Raw genomic sequence first — 19,254 nt, forward strand, 5'->3', positions numbered from 1 at the left:
GGTGCATTTCAAAGCATGCCTCCTGGTCTAGTGCTCTAATGCTCCTCTTGCACACATGGCTGCCATCAGCAACTGCTCTTTTGCATCACATTCACAACCAGACTGCATTCAGTTATCCGCATGCTACTTAGTAGATGTGTACATAAAGCATTGGCAAAGTCTCTGAAAACAAAACAGTGCAAAAAGAAAAACACACAAGGGTGCCATCCAACTAAAAAGCAATACCAAAACGTGACAGCAGTCAAGCAGAATAATGCAACCTCAATGAATCCAGCCCACGCCGCTTTACAGTACATAAAGTGATTATCTATCAAAGACTGGTGGTTCATTCAAGACACAGGGGCAGTCTCCGTCCAACAGTTGGTCCTGGCAGCAATAACTGCATGGACAGAGACTCATGACCCACTCACCTCCAGAAGTGACCTCTTCCGAACTGGGTTGAGGAACATTGGCAGGACAATGTGGGGAAGCTTGCATTGCTGCTGCCCTTGCTATACCTCTCCTGTGGAGAAATAGAGGACTCAATTTCCAGGGCTGTCAGCCAGCACCTCCTATATTACAAGTGAAGGAAACTGAAGCTAATACATTTTGGGGTGTAGTGCAGAACCCCCATTTGCTACTGCAGTATTACACATCTTCTGTGGAGCTCCATTTGTCTGCTTGGACAGCAAGCTGGATTCTTAGGTTCATGAGTTGATGGTACTCTTGCCAGTTACCTATACAGCAAGCTGGGATGTGACAGTTAAGAATCAATGTTACCAGATACATAGCCTAAATAAAATAAAATACAGTAGGAAATAATGTTTAAATTAATCACTCATCCCAGACATGAACTAGCACATGGCACTGGGTAACTCTCTCCCTTCTCTCTCCCTTCCACAATCACATGTTGCTTAGTCTGTTCTTTATGCATTTCATTTTGCAGATGATTACCATATGGATTACTCTAATTGAGAAGCAGTTCTTCTCCTTTTCATGTTCCACTCATTCCATGTACTTATTTTAATTTCATATTAATCCAAATAGAGTTACCACAAGAATCAGTCCCAAGCAAGACAGTTTTTAAAGGGAAAATGAAAACCTTCCTCTATCCTCATGCTTTCCAGCTAGGCCAACAGTTTTTAGCCACCAGTTTTTAGTGTGACATATACAAATGATTTGTATATAACAAAACGCAATCCATTAGAGAGAAAAGGAGACAAGAAAAGATTATCTGAAGTATATGAATAAATCATTCTTTTGAATGTGTTTATGAATGCAATGTTTTACAATTTCAAAAACAATTCTCTGAACCCTTATTGAAGTAAGTATGTTTGCTTCCAAGAGTGATCTCTGTGTATCTTTCAGGAGAACTACAATGTTTTTTTTTTGGAGGGAACACTGTCAAGTTTAGATACACGGGACTGGAAGCTTATGGCCAACCATTTTTGTCTGGTAGGAGCGTGCAATACATACTGATGCTCAAAGGCAGGAACAATTTCCCATAATTAATTAGAACCTTATCAGCCTTTGTTGCATTTGCTTAACTTTGGTCAACAGCAATGTTGATTTTACAAGTTAACTGAGAGTCAAGAAAAAGCCTATAAATGTGAGTTTTAGATATACTTCAGAGCTGCTGAAAAGCAAGGGAAGCAAGCAAAAAAATTATAAAAATAAGGTAGAGGAGCTTTGCTAAGAAAAAAAGATATATCAGCTTTCATTATGTCAATTGCTTAAACTCAGTCTTTTCACCAGATGTGTGCTGAAACATGAATGTAGAGGTAAATGGAATTGTTCATTTCTTATTTGGGCAGAACAGATCTGTGGATCGCTTGCTTCACAAAGAAAGATGCCACACAAGGCATTTTCTTCATTTTTATTTTGATGCCTTTACCTGCCAAAACTGTATACTGTTTTTCTCTTTGCAAAGTTCCCAACGTCCAGCATAATAAGCAACAAAACAGTTTATTTCTGATTAGACAGTAACCTTGGATTATGATCGTGGCCTATTAAGGACTATGATTACAAGCAGAATTTGGCCTGGATATTTGGATGAGGTATCTCCAAAAAAAAACCAGTAGCAATGACTTAGGTATATAATATATATTATACATGTATCTATATTTAATAAGCAGCATATTTAATATAATATATTTAGTAAGCCCAATATTTAAATAAAAAGTAAGATATTTCAAGCTGGCCTAGAAGCACAGGACAAAAATTCTGCCCTGAGCGCTACACGAGTGTTACATTCGCTTTCCAGGTTGCTGTTTCATTGGCAGTGTTGGCTGAGGCTGTCATTGAAACCTATGTACACCAAAATAGATATCACTGAGCTATAATCTCAATATTTCAGAGTTTCCAAGATGATAAAATGCTGTAACTAGATAGATTACTATGGCCACTAAGAAATGCCCACAAAGACTTACTTTAAGTAAGCGCAGCTCCACCTAGTTAACTATACAGTCAAAAGACCAGAAATGGGGAAAAAAATCACTGAGCAAAAATTACAGTTTCGCTCCCGAGTCAAAAGAAGCAGCAATCCTTCTAAGTAATAACAAGAATTTTTGTAAATCTATTCCTTTTCTTCATGTGAAAAATGCCAGGAGTATCACAAAGAATCATCATGGAGGAACTTTGATGACTTTAGTCTTTACATACGGCCTAAGCCCATCTCAGAGTCACAAAAAACCTGCCCAAAAGTGACCACAATTCACTGACACTGTAGATGTTCTGGTAACAAATTTCCTTCCAGCCAAAGGAAAGAACTCAAACACTGAAATCTTGAGGATAGTTTCTAACAAACCCTGTAAGGACTGCATTGGAACCAAGGCAGCATTGGAACCAAGGTCCATCCAAAACTACTACTGTTACATCCTTTACCTCACGCAAATGCAAAGCAGTACCAGCTGCAACTGTGAATGCATGAGCCCCACACAGCAATTTGAAACAGCCTCAGTGTGGATTGTTGTTTATTTTACTAATCTTCAAAAATATCAAATGCCAAGTCTTTGACGCTTTGAAGGCAACCTGTATTTGTTTCAAAAGCAAGCCTTAAACATTCAAAATGCATTACATGCTTCAAAGGGCCTTTCCTTTGCTTACATCCTCTGGATTTTCTCCCCATAAGTTAATCATTGTTCCTAAACCTCCCCTGTGGTCTATGTATCCCAAGCTCTTCAAGAGTCACTTTAATCATATGGGATAATTCGTAAACGTAGACACATTTTCTCTGTCCAGGAGAGCAGTTCATAGGATGAAAAAGAAAACCATTCCCTCACATACAACTGATGTATTTTCCAGAGACCAATTAAAACTGAAAGTTCTTCCGTGACAGAAAGCACATGCTGTTTTTAGGATGAATTCACCTTGCTGCCATATCCAGGCTGGAATTTCCCCTCGGTTTCAAAAGTCATTAAACTTTCTGGTGCTCTGTGGAAAACATGTAAGTTTTACAAAATTCCTTTAGTAAGCCTCTGCTCCTTACCTGTCCAGCAAGATATTTTGCCAGGACATTTGTACCAAGAAATATGCTTCAGAGACCCAGAGCTAAAGCAGGTGACATCTTTTCCCTGCAGCTTACACACAAGAGGCTGGTATGCTTCCAGCAGTAACTGAAACAGGTAACCACCATTTTAAAACTGATTAATTGAAGTGACTAATTCTGGATTTGCCATGCTGTATTTTTTTCCTCCAACAATACACCCGTGCTAGCTCTTACGATGCAGCCTATTTCTTGATAGTGGGTTCATTTTTGAGGTAACATCTCAACCAATGCTCCTGCAGGGATCACCAACTACAGTGAGATCAACCACTCAGCAGCTGACAGTTATGAGTTTACCTAAATATCCTGTACATAGCACACACACACAATAATAATAATAATATAAACCCTTACGTTGCTACTTCCATAATATGACTATTTTTGAAACTCTAAAAGCATAATTTAGGGGAACAAAATGAACCTGACAAATCTGCATAAGCCCAAAAATACAAGAATGGGCAGCTGGTCTTGAGGAGTAATTACTATTTTGGGGGAAAAAGTACATTTTCTAAAATTCTGATAGTGACAACCCTGAAAAACATCTGTAAAATAAATGTGTTAAAGGGTTGCAAGTATGCTCCTGACGTTCATGAAATATCTTGTAATTTATTTCAGAGATTTAATTACACCCTTCGTGCTTACTCTCCTATTAGAAGATCTTCTAGTTAGCATTAATTTTAATTCTATTGCAACATAAATTAATACAACTGAGAAAAATTTATCAGCCCTTTAAATAACAAAGTGATAATGTGTCCAGGCAGTATATACTTAAAAAGAAGAAAAAGACATACAATTAAAATCCGAACTACAATTACTTTGCATTTCAGAAAGTTAAAAGTAGCCTGAAGCAAGATTATTTCAAAGGGAAAATCTATGAGAGTATTTAGCAGAAAAAAAATAAGCAGAAATCATAAATCATATACAAGGAAGAGGCAAAAAGGTCAAAGAAAAGGAAATGAGTTTATGCCTAGGTTATCATAAATTTGCATACACTAAGCTCCTAAGGAAACTTGCAAAGATAGTATCAAGAACATAGTACTGAATTGGATAATTTTAATAGTATCCTAATTTTTTTGTGTGTTATATTATGCATGAGAATTTCCAAGTCGATTTCCCACCCCATTGTGCAAAGAAACAAAATTTAAATTCCAAATAATTACACTAAATATGGAGAACCTGGTTTTGTTTAAAGAATCATTTTTAATAGACTAAATATATACATTTCGCAGATAAATAGGAATGCAATAAACCAACACCTTTAAGAAATCCACATAGCTTCAACTGCCAGGATTCTTTTATGGTGAAATTGCAGAATGTAGCTGTGTTTCCTGACAGGCATAGAGAAGCTTTACAGAATCTAAGATTTCTAAAAATAATGGAGTTAGGCCAAATTTCTAACTTTATCTGGTTCTATTCTATAGAACAAAGCCAGTACTGGTATTGAATCTCTGAAGATTCAGTAAACTGAAATTCCCAGAAAGGTTTTCCATTGGCAACTACTTCACCACCCATTCTTGTGCTGACTCCTGAGTCAGATAAATTCTTTAAAACAAACAAACAAAAAACAAAACAAAACAACAACAAAACTCTTGCAGTATCAAGCATAACATACTACATACCCACAACAAATGTAATGTAGCACAGCAGACGAAAGGAACTAAAGTACTAAAGTTACCACACAACATAATTGGAAAAAAACTAGATGCACATATCAGTACTCTTAAGTGAAGAACAAAAATATGTTTGGGCATATTTTAATGGACTTACAGTACGCACATATAATACAGCTATGCACCATAGTCCAACATCACTGAAGAAAATGGCAGATTCTTAATGGGCTTTGTTCATTACTAAGTCACAATTACAAAAAGGCTGTAATGACTCGTCAGAATTTTAATGAATAAATTATTGTCATTGGATGGAAACATGAATCTCAGTGTCCAAAAAAAAAAAAAAAAAAGATAACATTTCATCTTGATAACAAGATAGAAAATGAAGCCCGACAAGTTTTTCCTTCACAAGGACAGGGTAGAAGCCTGACCCCACAGCTCAGACAAGCCATTAATCCTGGCCTGTTTTGCTGAGACTTTACCCACAATACCTGCCAGACCTCTTTCCATTTCAGAGACCCTCCCTTGCCCCTGAGGTTCATACACAGACTGACCAATGACTTCAAGGCAAAGACCATTTTGAGTCACATCTGTGACCTTTAACGAAGACAAAAGAACAGAAGAATGGAACAGGGTGGCAATTCAGGATCTTGCTTTCATGGGTTTCAATGAAAATAAAGGCAGAGCAAAAACAATGGCGAACACTGAGTGACAAACGAGCCAGCATTATGATTTTGCTGCTGGTGGTGGTTTTGTTGTGTTGTTTGTTTGTTTGTTTTAATAATGATTTCTGGAGCTCAAAGCCTAGCAAGTACAGCAGATAGAAACCAAGCATTGCTATAGTCAAGTCAAGCAGCAAGTGGAAAGAGAAAAACTGAAGTCAAGGAACGAATGATGGCATTCTGCCTGCTTATTTCTTCCCCCAGCATTGCTGAGATGTGCATATTCCTGACTTCTCCCAAGTCTGAGCAGCGAGTATTATTTCCAGGAAGAGACACGTTGTGAATTTAAAGCTCTGGGGCCCTGCTTGAACAGAGATGGAACAGTTGCCTTCTGGCAGGAATTAAAGCTGGTATGGAAATTTCAGAAAAGGAATTAAAGGATGGTCTGGAAACTGGCCAGGAGGAGATCAAAGTAACTTCAGCAGCATGAAGACACATACCAGAAGCACATGAAAGGGGACTTCAAGGCAGACCAGTAGGTTTAAGAAAGTATCTGTTGTTTGGACAGAAGTCTGCGTGAACCAAAGGAAAATGTAAATTATTCATCTGAAATATTTATTCCCAAAATATCCATACCGTTTTGTATGATTTCCAGTCTTGGCCACATGTAGACTTCTAGCAGAACAGATGTATTTTAGATTCTGCCCAAATTTTGAACTATAATAATTGATCGGCATATCCAACTTCTTCATCTTTAAGTGCTGTATGTTCCTAGAACTGAAGTTCAGGTTCAGGAAAACTTCAGCTACCTGAGTTAATACGTATTAAAAACAGAGAAACTGAAGTATCCACCCACTCAAAGCATTTCGGTTCTCTTATTAGCTCTGTATTTAGTTTGTCTGCAATGCAGGAAGGCTCTCCTCTCTGAAACACAAGCTCATAAAACTTTCAACATCATTTTCCACTCATATAGGAGGGGAGGCCAGAGCAGGTCTTCTCTGGGACTCACCCGTGTAACCACTGAGCTGGGCCCTAAACAAGCTTGCGTTTTACTGAAACAAAACATCACAAGCGGGTAGTTCTTGAAGCAGCCAGCTTCAAAAGAAGAAAGGGACCATCCCTTGCTATGATCTGGGTAACCTCAGAGCTGAAAAGAGGTGCTGTGGGAATTCAGAATTGGATAAAAGCTTCAGGGAACTGTTAGATTATTGCTTTTAAAAGCTATTAGGATGAACAGGCACTTTGCCCCCTCTCCTTTTCTGACCTATGTGCTACAACAGCACCATCAATAAACTCTGTTCATCCTTCCATCAGTAAAAACAGCTTTTGAAAAATAAAGTGAAGACACATTGAGAAAATATTCCTGTGCTCCAGCAGAAGGTTCTTAGTGGGCCACAGAACAAACAAGAGAAAAAACACAATTCTTGAAACAACTATATTTCTTGATATAAATTCATGAGAACCATAGCCTACAAGCTATAGAACAGGGCTTCCCCAAATGCCTTGTCCAGGAAGGACTGGGCAGCAGGTGGAGCAAAACACTGCTTGGGATCCTGGAACTGTGCTCATCCTCTGCTAGGGGCAACTTTACCCTCCACAGCCTCACTCAAGTGTTTGGATTTCTCTCTTTGTCTCTCTCTGTCACACGTAGTAAACCCCAATCCATCAACCTTCTGTACAAATGAGATGCAGGTGTTAGCAGTACTCCGTTATATCTTGCCTGGCGAGCTTATATGGGCATTCACTTAGATAATAAGAACTCAAACTCAAAGTCAGAATCTCCAGACTGCATTGCTCAGTTTTGAGAGGAAAGCCCACTCAGTTCCTTCCTGCTCACTTATTTGGACTCTGTTGCTGTGATAGAGCATATATTTCAGACATTTAAAAGACAAGCAAATTTGTTAGCGATAGCGCTCACGTTAGAATACTTCTAACATAGAAGTTTACACTTTGAACATTAGCAACCTTCAGATACAGTTTTTAGTCTTAAAACTGCACGAGATTTTGAAGTTACTGGATGCATTACTATATTGAATGTTGAAGATTCATGAATGTACACACTTGTATGAATAAACTTATGATTGGAGATGTCTGGAGCTGATATGACTTAGCAAGAGGAACATGAATAGCTTGGAAATATTTGCAGCATTTCAGGAAAGGAAATGACCAAAGTAGGTATTTTTTAAATAAAACTGTAAATTCAATTGCTAACAATAATATGCCAGCCATAAAGATTGAATTCAATCACTGAAACATGAAACAAAGGAACAGCTTCCTGTGCTAGCCTCAACAGAACTACATCTATTAAGTCCCATCTGTAATAACCAGGCTGGTGTTTGCTTTGTGGAGTCTGAATTGCTAATTCCTCCCATTTACACCAACTTCTTGGCTTTCAGGAACAAAAATCGTTTTCTGTCTAAATATACTTACACTTAACAATCAGAAATGAATCCCTGTGTAAACAAGCTCCATGTTGGCAATCATCTTTGTTAGTATTTATTAATAGGGCAGAAGCACTGCAGCTTCCCACGTTCAGATTTAACACTGCTGTCACTGCCATTGCCCAGGTACATCCAGGATAACGGTCAAACATTTTTCCAATACACTTGTAGCCCATGTTTCCTCCTTTCCTTCTACTGTGCTCATATAACATTAAAGCCTTATAAAAACGTGGGTTTGATGAGGTATTATGGTAAGGATCACTACTAAGTATGTCTTTGCAACACTGAGACATTGACATTTCTGGTGCATATGTAACAGCTGACACAAACTATGGGGTTCTGGTGACAGATGGCAGCTTTATCCCTGCACAAGTCAGCACTGCTCGCTGCAACCTTTGCTCCCAGAAGGCAGGTGTGATGCTTCCTTCTCTGCTAGCAAGGGACAAATTAAAAAACTGGCCACCATTCTGGCATATTGAGAGAGGTTGCAGAGCCTCCCTCCTTGCAGCCTTCAGAAGCCATCTGGACACGCTCCTGGGCACCCTGCTCTGGGTGTCTCTGCTGGATCAGGGTTGGAGCAGATGGGCCCAGAGGTCCCTGCCAACCTCAGCCATTCTGTGGTTCTGTGACTTTCTGAAGAAGCTGGATTCAGGCTGCTAGGCTGACCAGTGCCTTTCTCACTTCAGTTCCTCTCTGCTGACACTCCCCTTGCCATAGGACAGGCTGCAGTAAGTTTCCAAGGCAGAGAAAGAAAAGCAGGCAGCGTGTACTGCAGCTCTCCCTGATTAATGAACTCTTTGCCTCCAATAACTGCACACACAAGCAGTTTCAAACTAAGTCCCAAATTCAAAATACCTTGAAGTTACTTTGAAGGTACAAGAAATTTTCTCAATATTTCTACCTAACAAAAAAAAAAAAATTCAAGATCAATACAACAACCAAGTGTTTCTACTCTGGACAAATCATATTCTGCATTCATTTCTGCAGGACACTTCAAAGTTTAAGTCACAAAAAACCCTTCATTTGGACATACTGCAAATCCTTGCAGATGGTCAAAGTTTTAATAGAACTGGTCAGTTTGCAGGATCATTACCGCTTAGAGGTACAACTACTACCTATTTTTAATCTGGTGTTTTTATAAGCTTCACACAGTGTCACAAAAGATCTCTACTCTAGATGAACTGTTTCTTGAAATGTCAGGGGAAGCTCAGAACTGTCAAATCCAACAATTCAGTAAACATACCCCTAATCCTGAGAAGTATAATCCACATCCAAGTAACTAATCCATTTTTCAGAGAAGCTTCAGCTCAGCACCAGCACAGGACAATCAGAAATGCAAGGACACTGCTTCTTGCACCCACTGTGTAAAAAAAGCTTCATTCCAGACAGAGCAAATCTCACTTCCCTGTTCAGCAAACACTGGTGGACATAGAACAAAACAGACTACAAGTCAGATGGGACACACAGCGCTCTACATTCAGGCTTTTACTGTCCCATCTCCCAATGCTGAAACTTTTAAATAACCATATTCCTATTTCAAGTGTAGCAGCTGGTAGGAATAGACACACATGACAACAGTCATACACAAAACTTCTGTGAGTGCAACATGTACACAAACACACAACACACAAATATAATCACACTTCATATTGCTGGGTCTTCTTGGATATTGGCTATGCATAGTGGAATTATGGAGCAGATTTATAATTTATGAGAGTCCCACCACAATCACACTTTCCTGAAGACCAGTTAAGTAGGGCAAATAAACCTCTGGCTCATGTTTAACCCAGTCTTTCCCAACCACCAATGCAACAGTCCAGAAGAAAGAAGTGTGTGTGACCAAGATCTGTATGTCAAGCTCTACACACCATCCTTATCCCTGGAAATCATACATTCGTCAGCTGATGAGCAGAAATTACAAATGCCTAATGCTGAACTACTGGCCAAATTCCAGGTTTTCTTTATTTGAAAGAAAGACCCTCTGGCAGAGTTAAGAAGTTGGCATCCGGTGTTTGGGGACAAGGTGTTCATTTTGACCTCAGATACATGCCTCTAAGCAATGCAAAGCACCGCCCATCCATATGGCCATCTTTTGATTGTTAGCATGAAGCGTTCCAGGAATTTCTTTAAGATGAGCAATAATTCACAGCTACTTATTTCAAAGACACCACATATGCGAATTCCACTTTGAGATTAAAAAGAGTATGCTTTGATTAAAGAGAATATGCTTGACCTAATACTGCCATTCCAAACATGACTCCAGAACCCACAGCTGATTTCATCTCCTACTGGTTATTCCAGTACCACTGATCTGCATGCACAAATGAAAGATATCAAATCAAGGTGCCAAAGTTTACACGTAGCACGATGAGAGCTTTGTGTGCTACACCGGCAGCCTGCTTTCCTCTGCACTGCCCAGTCCACTGTTCCTGTTTGCTGCAATTTATTTACTAATTACTGTTACTAAATTTATTATTGAATTTTCCTCTTTAACATATAACAGTAGCAAAATAAATATATCAGAAATTATTAAATAAGGATATTAAAAGTCTGATTTACAGCTCTGATAACATTCCAGAAAGGTGTAAGAAATTGTGCCAACTTCTGCCATAAACAGAAACCACCAGAAGTTCATAGAACATCAGGTTTCATTGACTGGATAAAAGTTTAGAAATGCATTACTGAAATCCGCAGACCAGCTCACTGTTTGAGACCTATCTTAATTCTACTTGAAACATACATTTAACATTTTAGATTATGGATAAAGAGTATCGATCTACTCAAAATAAATAAATAAATCTTTTCTGTTTTTTTTTTCTTCTTTTCCCCAGAACAGAGGATGGTAGGGCTAACTTTACAGCAACCAGTACATCAGTAGGTAGCATTAACCTCAGGCTTGGTGTAAATGGTCTCATTTTGCACCATCATCAACTACTTGCAATGCCTGGGTCACATCCACAACAGAAGCACCATGCACTGGAAGAAGGAAGGTAACAATTAAAGAAGTTCTATTCAGATTTGAGCTGAACTAGAACCAGAGAATATAAAACAATTCTCAGTCTTTTACTTTCTTCTGCACTTTGTTCTTAATTAAAACACACATGAATGTCATTATATCACACACAGATGTTTCTTTTTTTTTAAGCAGATAAATATGAAAGGCAGTGCTACATTTGCTGATACAGATTGCAAACCTCATATTAAAAATTCACAAAAGTTACTGAACTGTGTGACACGTGCTGAAAATTTTTATTAGGAATTGAGTCTTTTGATGTATATTTTGATAACTTGTATTGGCACTGTCCAAATACAGTCTGCTCTCATTTGCATTTAAGCAACAAAAATAAGAGGTAAAACAGTTCAACAAGGAAAAAATCCTGAGAAAATGAACTCTTACAATACATAACGCAGCTTTGGTAGGCTTTCTTTTGTTATTTTTGGTAAAAAATTGGGGGACTTTTACCAGAAATCACAAATAAAGACCACGTTCATTACTAAAGGCCATTCGGTGTTAACCTGGGAACTACAGAAACAGTCGATCAAGAAAGTGTCTCTGTATGACTAGACGTGCATTTAAAACCCTTGCTTGTTTAACAACAAAAATCCCAATAGTACTTTCCTCTGATTCTCTGAGATAATCACTTCCTCTGCTGTCCTTCCCCAGCCAATAAGTATATTGGCTAATAAATACCTTGCCTCCTCTTAGCATATGCTCCTCTATACCAAGCCTTACTAAGGTGGAAGAAATAAACTGCCACAGAGAAGTCTCAATGATCCAAAAACTAGTAACAAAGTAATTACACGATGCAAGCAGTTCTGATTGATTACCTTTTTATAGATGTAACAGAACATACTCAGTTCTTTTTCTATTATAAAATATTCAGCGTTCGTGTATTGTGTTTCACATTTTAAACTGATGTAAGAACCACATCTATTATTCTTTAAGTATGTGATACGTTATTGAAATGTCTGTGGTCTGCATAGGAAACAAAATATACTGCAAGGTACAGTTTTCTTTTCATAATGATGCATAATGCTAAATCAGCTGCTCCCGCAGTGAATGATGACACTTACTCTACCTGCACTGTGTTGTTTAGTTTTACATTATTCAATGCTTTTGAATTGTCAGTTTCAATTAGAAAGAAATCTGGCATAGATAGAGGAGAGCCTGCATAAATCCACACTTTATGCTGGATTTTATCTCAAGTATACAATGCACCGTTGACCTCCTAAACTTCAAGGTTTAGGTGCAATTGAATACATTATATATTGGAGTTATATGGTTAAATATACTATAAATAACTCTGTTTAATGTTTCCAGTCCGTACTTGTTTGTATTAAAAGTACTTACGAATAAAGTGCACACAGCCTAAATTGCTGAAATCAAGCAGTCCTTTGTGCCACTCAGACACGTGTCAGACTCTGCTGTTGGGCTCCTGACGAAAGCCCTGTGCAGATACCTGCTGCATCTTTTGCACTTGTAGAAGCAGCTTGGCTTGTTCATCCCTGAGCCAATATTCCAGATGCTTCTTTTCTTTTGTTAACGACACTGCACAGCAACTATCTATAGTTTTTATTTGGTTACTGAGTGGGAGATCATCTATTAATTATGTATGTGTGTAGAGAGTTAAAGTTGCTGTCAGTCTCTGAGGGCAACCCACCAGACCCATCCTTATGGCCCTAGATTTCTGCCTTCGCAGGGGGAAAGAGCTGCCACACAGTTTAGTCACACTTGGAAATCACTGTACAGGGTACACACTACACTGGTGAATAATTGTCCTTTGGAGGCCTAACATTAAGTGCAACTCCTGAGCGAGTTAACTCCATGCCTTTTAAGCAGGACCAGCAGCAGAGAACAGCTTCAATTGCTCTCCTAGGAGGACCCAACAGCCAGACGTTCATCACACTAGCCCCTTCCTTGAGCAAGAAGGTCTTGTGCAGAAGCAGTAACAAGTTAACACTGACACCTCCCTGCACTGTGGGGATGCAGAGAGAAGCAAAACAAGGAACTCCAAAATCCCACTCTAGGGCCAGAACCATCCTAACGTACCCCTGCACACGTGGCAGATTAAGCTGCTGAACACGGGCTGAGGGTGCCTCATCTGAACAAACTGCTGCCCCACCACTGCTCATGCTGGAATGTCACCTTAACTAAGTCCATGCTACACAGACCCAAGCTCCACGTAGCACGGATGTTTGCTTTTCCTACATGCTGAACTATGCATCCAGCTGCAAGATGGAAAGATAGAGCAGGAAAGCAAACAGTTTGGTGTGACAGCTGTGCTCTTGCCCTGCCTCCTTTGCTTCTCCTCAGTGAGCTGCACAAATAAAGCTTATAAGGTCAGCAATGTCACTTGGATGGAAGTTATTAATCCAGGAAAAGAAATAAAATCATACAGCTGATTAGAGTAAGAATGAACAATAATTTCCAGGGTTGTTCTTAATCATTCTAAACAAGTTTTGTAAAAAGATAAAAGCCATCAGCATTCACAACATAAATCCTGAATTGCTGGAGGTTAAGGCAGGAAGAGCTTCCCATGCACTGTTCTGAATAAGCCTGTTAACAGCCCACCTCAGAAACAGATGAACCAGCAACGGTGATGGGGAGCCTGAGCCATCAGAGCCATACCTCTTCTCTGTATTCTTCCAGTATTCTCAGGTAGTCAGCTCTTATTCAAATTATATTTGAGATATTTATGACAGGCAGTTTATAAATAAATGTCCTCCTAGCATATAAGAAGGGATAATTTCCCTTAACATTGATTAATGAAGAACAGAAATACTAACTTCTCCATTTAAGTGGGGAAAAAAAGGCTCCTAAATCTGTTTTCATTATCTACAGGGGATTTTACTTTAAAATCATTACCAAATAAAAAAAAGTATCTTTTTTTCATGCCCTATAATAAATGCTTTACATGGTTATGATTCAATATGTTTTACACTGCACTGGTAATTCTCATTATTTTTCAAATATCACATTTGAGAAGGTTAATACACCATTAACATGATTAACTTTATAATAGAAGTTAAGCCATATGGAACCAATCTGCACCATTTGGCCATATAAATGACTAGATACTGAAGGTCAGCTTCTGCCTCACTGCACCTGTGCATCTTCCCCAGCTTCACTTGAACGTAAAGGCGTAGATCAAGGGAGGAACTGAGAGGAAAAGCAACCTTTTAGTTCTTCCCAAAACAGGGAAAGTCCATGAAAAGATGGGGATGAACTGGTAAGTCAGACATGCCTCTGTAAAACCTGCAGAATGCCTTCACCACCAGAGAATCAATTCTCCAGATAAATTTGGGTTCATGGAGATTAATCACACTTATCAATACTGTTTTGTAAGGATAGTGAATTTTGTTCCTCGTGTAACTATTTATCTGTCAATTCTACTGTTAAGGCAATGTCAAGGCAGTCATCAGACTGAAGGGCAGCCTCTGCTCCATAAGCACGCTACCACTTAACTGTATGCTGTCTCCACCCCACTGGCCACCATTTTCCCACCATCTTCCCTGACGGACTTTGTGTGCATGTCCCACTGTGTTGCTGAAATTCTGCATTTCACTGACACTGCACCTCCTGGGCAGCTGGGCTGCAAGAGGCTGTAAAGATAAACCCCAGCTCAACAGTGAGTCATGAGCCTGAATGGATGCGGGACATCACTGAGCTCATATTTTGGCCTAGGGGAGGATCAGCTATCACCATCTCACTTCCTACCAACATCCACGGAAATTGCATTTAACAGTGTCCAGTGACAGAAACCTCACAAGCTATGGATCTTTTCTTGCAGATCACATCCTCCAGGCCTCAGGTGTTTCTTCTCTCTCTCTTTAAGTCTCATCTTTTTGGTTTTCAGCAAGCAGACAACTTAAATTGAAGCCATTCCCTCAAAAACCACTCTTGAAAGTGATCACTGAATAAGTTTCTGCATGGTGCTCCTGAAATTAAATTGCCTTATTTGAATGGTGCAACTGTAACATACTTTTAAGACTTATAATGACAAAATCATTCAAGTCCTGCTTGGTTCAACTCCATTAACTTTACTGCAGATATGCACACGGAACAGGAGAAACAAGTCTAGGTTGTCACTGCTGCCATCTGAATGTCTGCAGTGCTTTATGTATGTCTATAATGCCTCCTATCAGAAACAGCAAAACACTGACAGCAATGCATCATCAATCAGATCAAGAAACATTTGAGGTTTATAAAACAATTAAAGATCCATTAGTCAAGGTCAGTCATGCTTGGTACGTAACCCCAGTATTAGAAAATAATGTCTTACACACCAAAGAGATAATTCTTTGCTCAAGCAAGCTGTCCATTAGGAACGTGCTTGGGCCACTAGTGAGAGCAAAGCCACGTCAGACTTGGCTCATGGTCTCCCTACACCCTGTGCATTCATACTGTACCTATCTAAGGCTTTTTTGCTGTTTTTTGTGGTATTTTTTTTTCCAATGAAGTAAATCAGAAATAAAGCAATACTCTAGTTAACCCACATCATCTTGATTGTTGTTGGCTTTACTTTCCTCAGGGAACAGATGGGAAAGAAGTGCATATAAAGGTCAGAAACACCTCCTTCTGCAAGTGAATTTAGTCTGCTGAATTTAGAGCAGCAACAACAGAAGAACCCCTTACCAAGATTTTAAACTCTGAAAACAAAAGAGAACATTGTAATTATGTACACACAACAACGGATCAGTAAGTTTTCCAATAAAACTGAATAAAATGTAAAGTATTTATTTGTTTTCAACAGTGGGTTACAAAAGCAAAATTAAAAAAAAAAACCCAAAAGACAGTCTTCGGTTTGACCCTCCCCAAAGTATATTTCGATATAACAAAATAATGCAATACTGTTTGCAAATGGCTGCATTTGCAGATGCACACTGCTATCATATACACAGTACCAACATATAATAGAGCCAAATGCAAAGGGCTGCAAAAGGACTTCAGGCCTTCCTAGATGGAAAGTGTTAAAGGTTGTTTCATGGAGCCGGATCTTTAAACAAATAAAATCATAAAATGAAATAAAAAAGAAAACAAAACAAAACAAAACAAAAAAAAACACCAGACAATGAACAAAGTATATTTCAAGCACCAGTTTAACTTACATAGTCATTAGGCATTTTAAACAAAATCAATTGTCAATTAGATCAATTATCAGTATCAATTAGAGATGGAAATTTGTGAGGTAGATTTCTGAAGGCATCCCTGGTAAAATTTCACAAATAAATCTGTTCCCTCATGATTTTCATGATGTTTTAAAAAGGCGTGACAACCTCTGGTCTAATAGATGGAACAATTTTATTACAGCTGTCCAGCTAGTATTACAATAATCAGAGCTGAAGAATTAACACTATTTCAAATAACCTTTGCTATGACAGTCTCCTATACATCATCTACTCAAAATCAACAAATTTTTAAGACGACTCTCATTCCCAGGGGAAATATAGGTTGACACCAATATTTGAGGCCTACTTTGACCCAATTAAGCCACTCCAGGTGCAATCATGGAAGAACTTCCAGTCCTCCCAATCCAAAGATCAAGTGAAGATAGAAAGTGAGAAAATCTCACACTTCAGTCAGTCATGTGCCCCAAAATACTAAAAAAAAATGCCATCTAAAGCACCCGTAACATATAAAGGACAAGACTGATTTGCAAAATCCACAAGCGATTCTTTTCCTCAGATAACAAAACTGACTAAAAGTCCAAATGTTCATGTAGCCACACAAGCACATTAAATATACATCTGAATCTCAACATGTAGATAGTGCACTGCAGTAACTGCACGTTACATCTTGCAAAAGTGAAAACATCGATTTATAAATCTAATAAATGTAAGACAAAGTTGCTTCAAATGTTCTCACAGATGGATACATCTCAAAATGTAAAGCATTGTTCAGACAAAAGGCACTGAAAATTGAAAACTAATTTTTAGAATGCACAGAAACATGAGCCAGGATGCCAGGAATGTCCTGGAGGCAGGACGATCCAACAGCTACACCAGCCAGTGGTAACAGTTACAGTGCACAGCTTTCTGAATTTCCCTTCTGAAAAAATCTGCTTTGTGTTCCCAGCCTGGCCAAATCATCCCACTGCTCTCCACGTTCTAAAAAAATGCAAATCATCAATAATCGAGAGAGCATCAGCTGATCACATTTCAGGATGCAGCATGGGAGTATTAAGTGACTGAACATTGATCAAATGACGACACAATCTGGAGACTGAGTCTCAAGTACTGCTGGGTGACCCTGATGTTAAGTATGCTCATATTATATAAGCCTACACTGAAGTACTGTTTCTGCCGCTGGAAAGTGCTGTTAAAACTCAGCACACACAAATATATTTGCAAAGTCAAGCACCTACAGATACATTTCTCCCGTTCAATAAATCGACCTTAAAATGGCCTGCTCGTAAAGCAACTTTTTGGTGATGCAAACTGGATCAGCACCCGACCCAACCATTTCACTCGTCTCAAGCTAAAATATCTGGGCGCTTAATGTCACCTGCAGGAAAACCTTTTTTATGTAATAAACCAGCAGCCATCGAAGGACTTAAAATGAAGGTGCCTTTTCTTTCCTCTTGCACCTTGCACGTACAGAGAGAGGGTGGCACGAAGGCAGCAGTATTTCAAAAGATTATGCATACACGTCCTTTCTAAATTTATACAGTTCTCAAGGGAACAATCAGCTCAGCAGTGTCTGTGATGCTCAGGCTACAATTACCAAAATGAGATGTATAACCTTTATTACGCCAGCAAACAGTTAACTTTACAGATTATTTCTTTTACTGCAGAGCTCTGAAATCTTTCATCTTTTTAAAGGGATTGGCTGCTTCCAGGCTTTCACACTGCAGCTCCTGTGCATTAAATGCCAGGTGCTGCACACCTCACTAGCACAAACTCAGCACAATGCAAGACCTTCTTCAGCACATATAGTTTCATATACCATCACAGCAAGACAGAATGCCTTTGAGATTTAGCAAATTCAAACAGATTCTGTCACTACATCACATAGAAAAACGCCCTGAAAGACTGCTGAAAAAAAAAAAGAAAGAAAGAAAGAACAGCCTACATCTCCAAACGTGACAGTGCATTCCTGGCACAGAATATGCAATGCAAGAAGAGAATAACGACAGTATTTCTGTTACCTTCAGTCACATAGTTGTGGTCTCGAAGAAAGCTGTGGTTAATTTTTCGTGTGTCCGTGTCCTCGCCCATTTACAGCAGGATTACTCAGCATGCCTATCCGCAGTGGACTGATAGCATCAGCAGAGGTCGTCACAAGAGCACCATCCATGCTGCCACTGCCTAGCAGAGGCGGGGAGCACACCGGGCTACCGAGCACAGCATAATGAGAGCTGGTGATGCAGCACAGATTTGGGAGGTGAAAACGCTCAAAATAAATAACTAGAATAAAAGGAAGGAAAGGAAAAGAAGTCACGGGAGGGAAGCTGAGGGAGGAACGGCTCCGATAAATTAAGAATGCAGAAAGCCAGTAGGGAGCTTGCGTGAAGGGAATACAGGCACTTCTCCTGCAGTTAAAGAATAACCCAATTGTTTAGTCAGGTACTCCTTAAACAAGTGCCCACGCAGCGTCTCCTCCGAGTGCCTGCTGCCGGGGATCCTGGCGGATGCTCTCAAGTGGCAATCAGCGTACTGCAGCAAAAGCCGCCTGGCGAAGCTCTCTGCTGGCTGTTGCTGCTGTCATATGCCTGTGCTGCATCAGAGCAGGCCCCTCCCAGCCAGCCTCTCGCTGCCCAACCACGCAAGATCTGCATGTAGGAAAGTGAAAAATGAGACTGCAGGTAATTATTTTAGCCCTTCTGCTGCGAAGATGGGCAATGAAAAATTTAAGGGAGGGGATGAGGGAGAAAAAACTTCCAGCTGCTTAAATGGGTTTGCATCGACACGTATTGCACAGTGATGGGAGGCCACAGCTCTGCGCTAGTCAATACTGTCATATGCAGCAAAAGCAACAGTCGTTCAATGTCAGCCTGGATAAATATTACTGAAATTGC

The 19,254-nt window shown here is 39.3% G+C and overlaps 1 protein-coding gene across 11 annotated transcripts in view; it reads right to left on the reverse strand.

Moving 5' to 3' along the window:
- PPP2R2C (protein phosphatase 2 regulatory subunit Bgamma) overlaps positions 1 to 19,254 on the reverse strand; it is a 175,922-nt gene that overhangs the window by 107,681 nt on the left and 48,987 nt on the right. For 4 of the 11 annotated variants that reach the window (XM_004936177.5, XM_046940678.1, XM_046940676.1 and 1 more), the window contains exons 1-2: positions 18,385 to 18,542; positions 411 to 502 (exon numbers count right to left, since the gene is read on the reverse strand). The exons of 2 other annotated variants lie outside the window; for them this stretch is intronic. In XM_004936177.5, coding sequence (XP_004936234.1) covers positions 411 to 477 — 67 coding nt within the window. In that variant the 5' untranslated portion in view covers positions 478 to 502; positions 18,385 to 18,542. Of the gene's footprint in view, positions 1 to 410; positions 503 to 18,384; positions 18,921 to 19,254 lie in introns of those variants that run through there. 5 more of the 11 variants (XM_046940677.1, XM_046940674.1, XM_046940673.1 and 2 more) reach the window with 4 other exon arrangements.

The sequence above is a fragment of the Gallus gallus genome, chromosome 4 (genome assembly GCF_016699485.2).
Source record: "Gallus gallus isolate bGalGal1 chromosome 4, bGalGal1.mat.broiler.GRCg7b, whole genome shotgun sequence".
Classification (NCBI taxonomy): domain Eukaryota; kingdom Metazoa; phylum Chordata; class Aves; order Galliformes; family Phasianidae; genus Gallus; species Gallus gallus.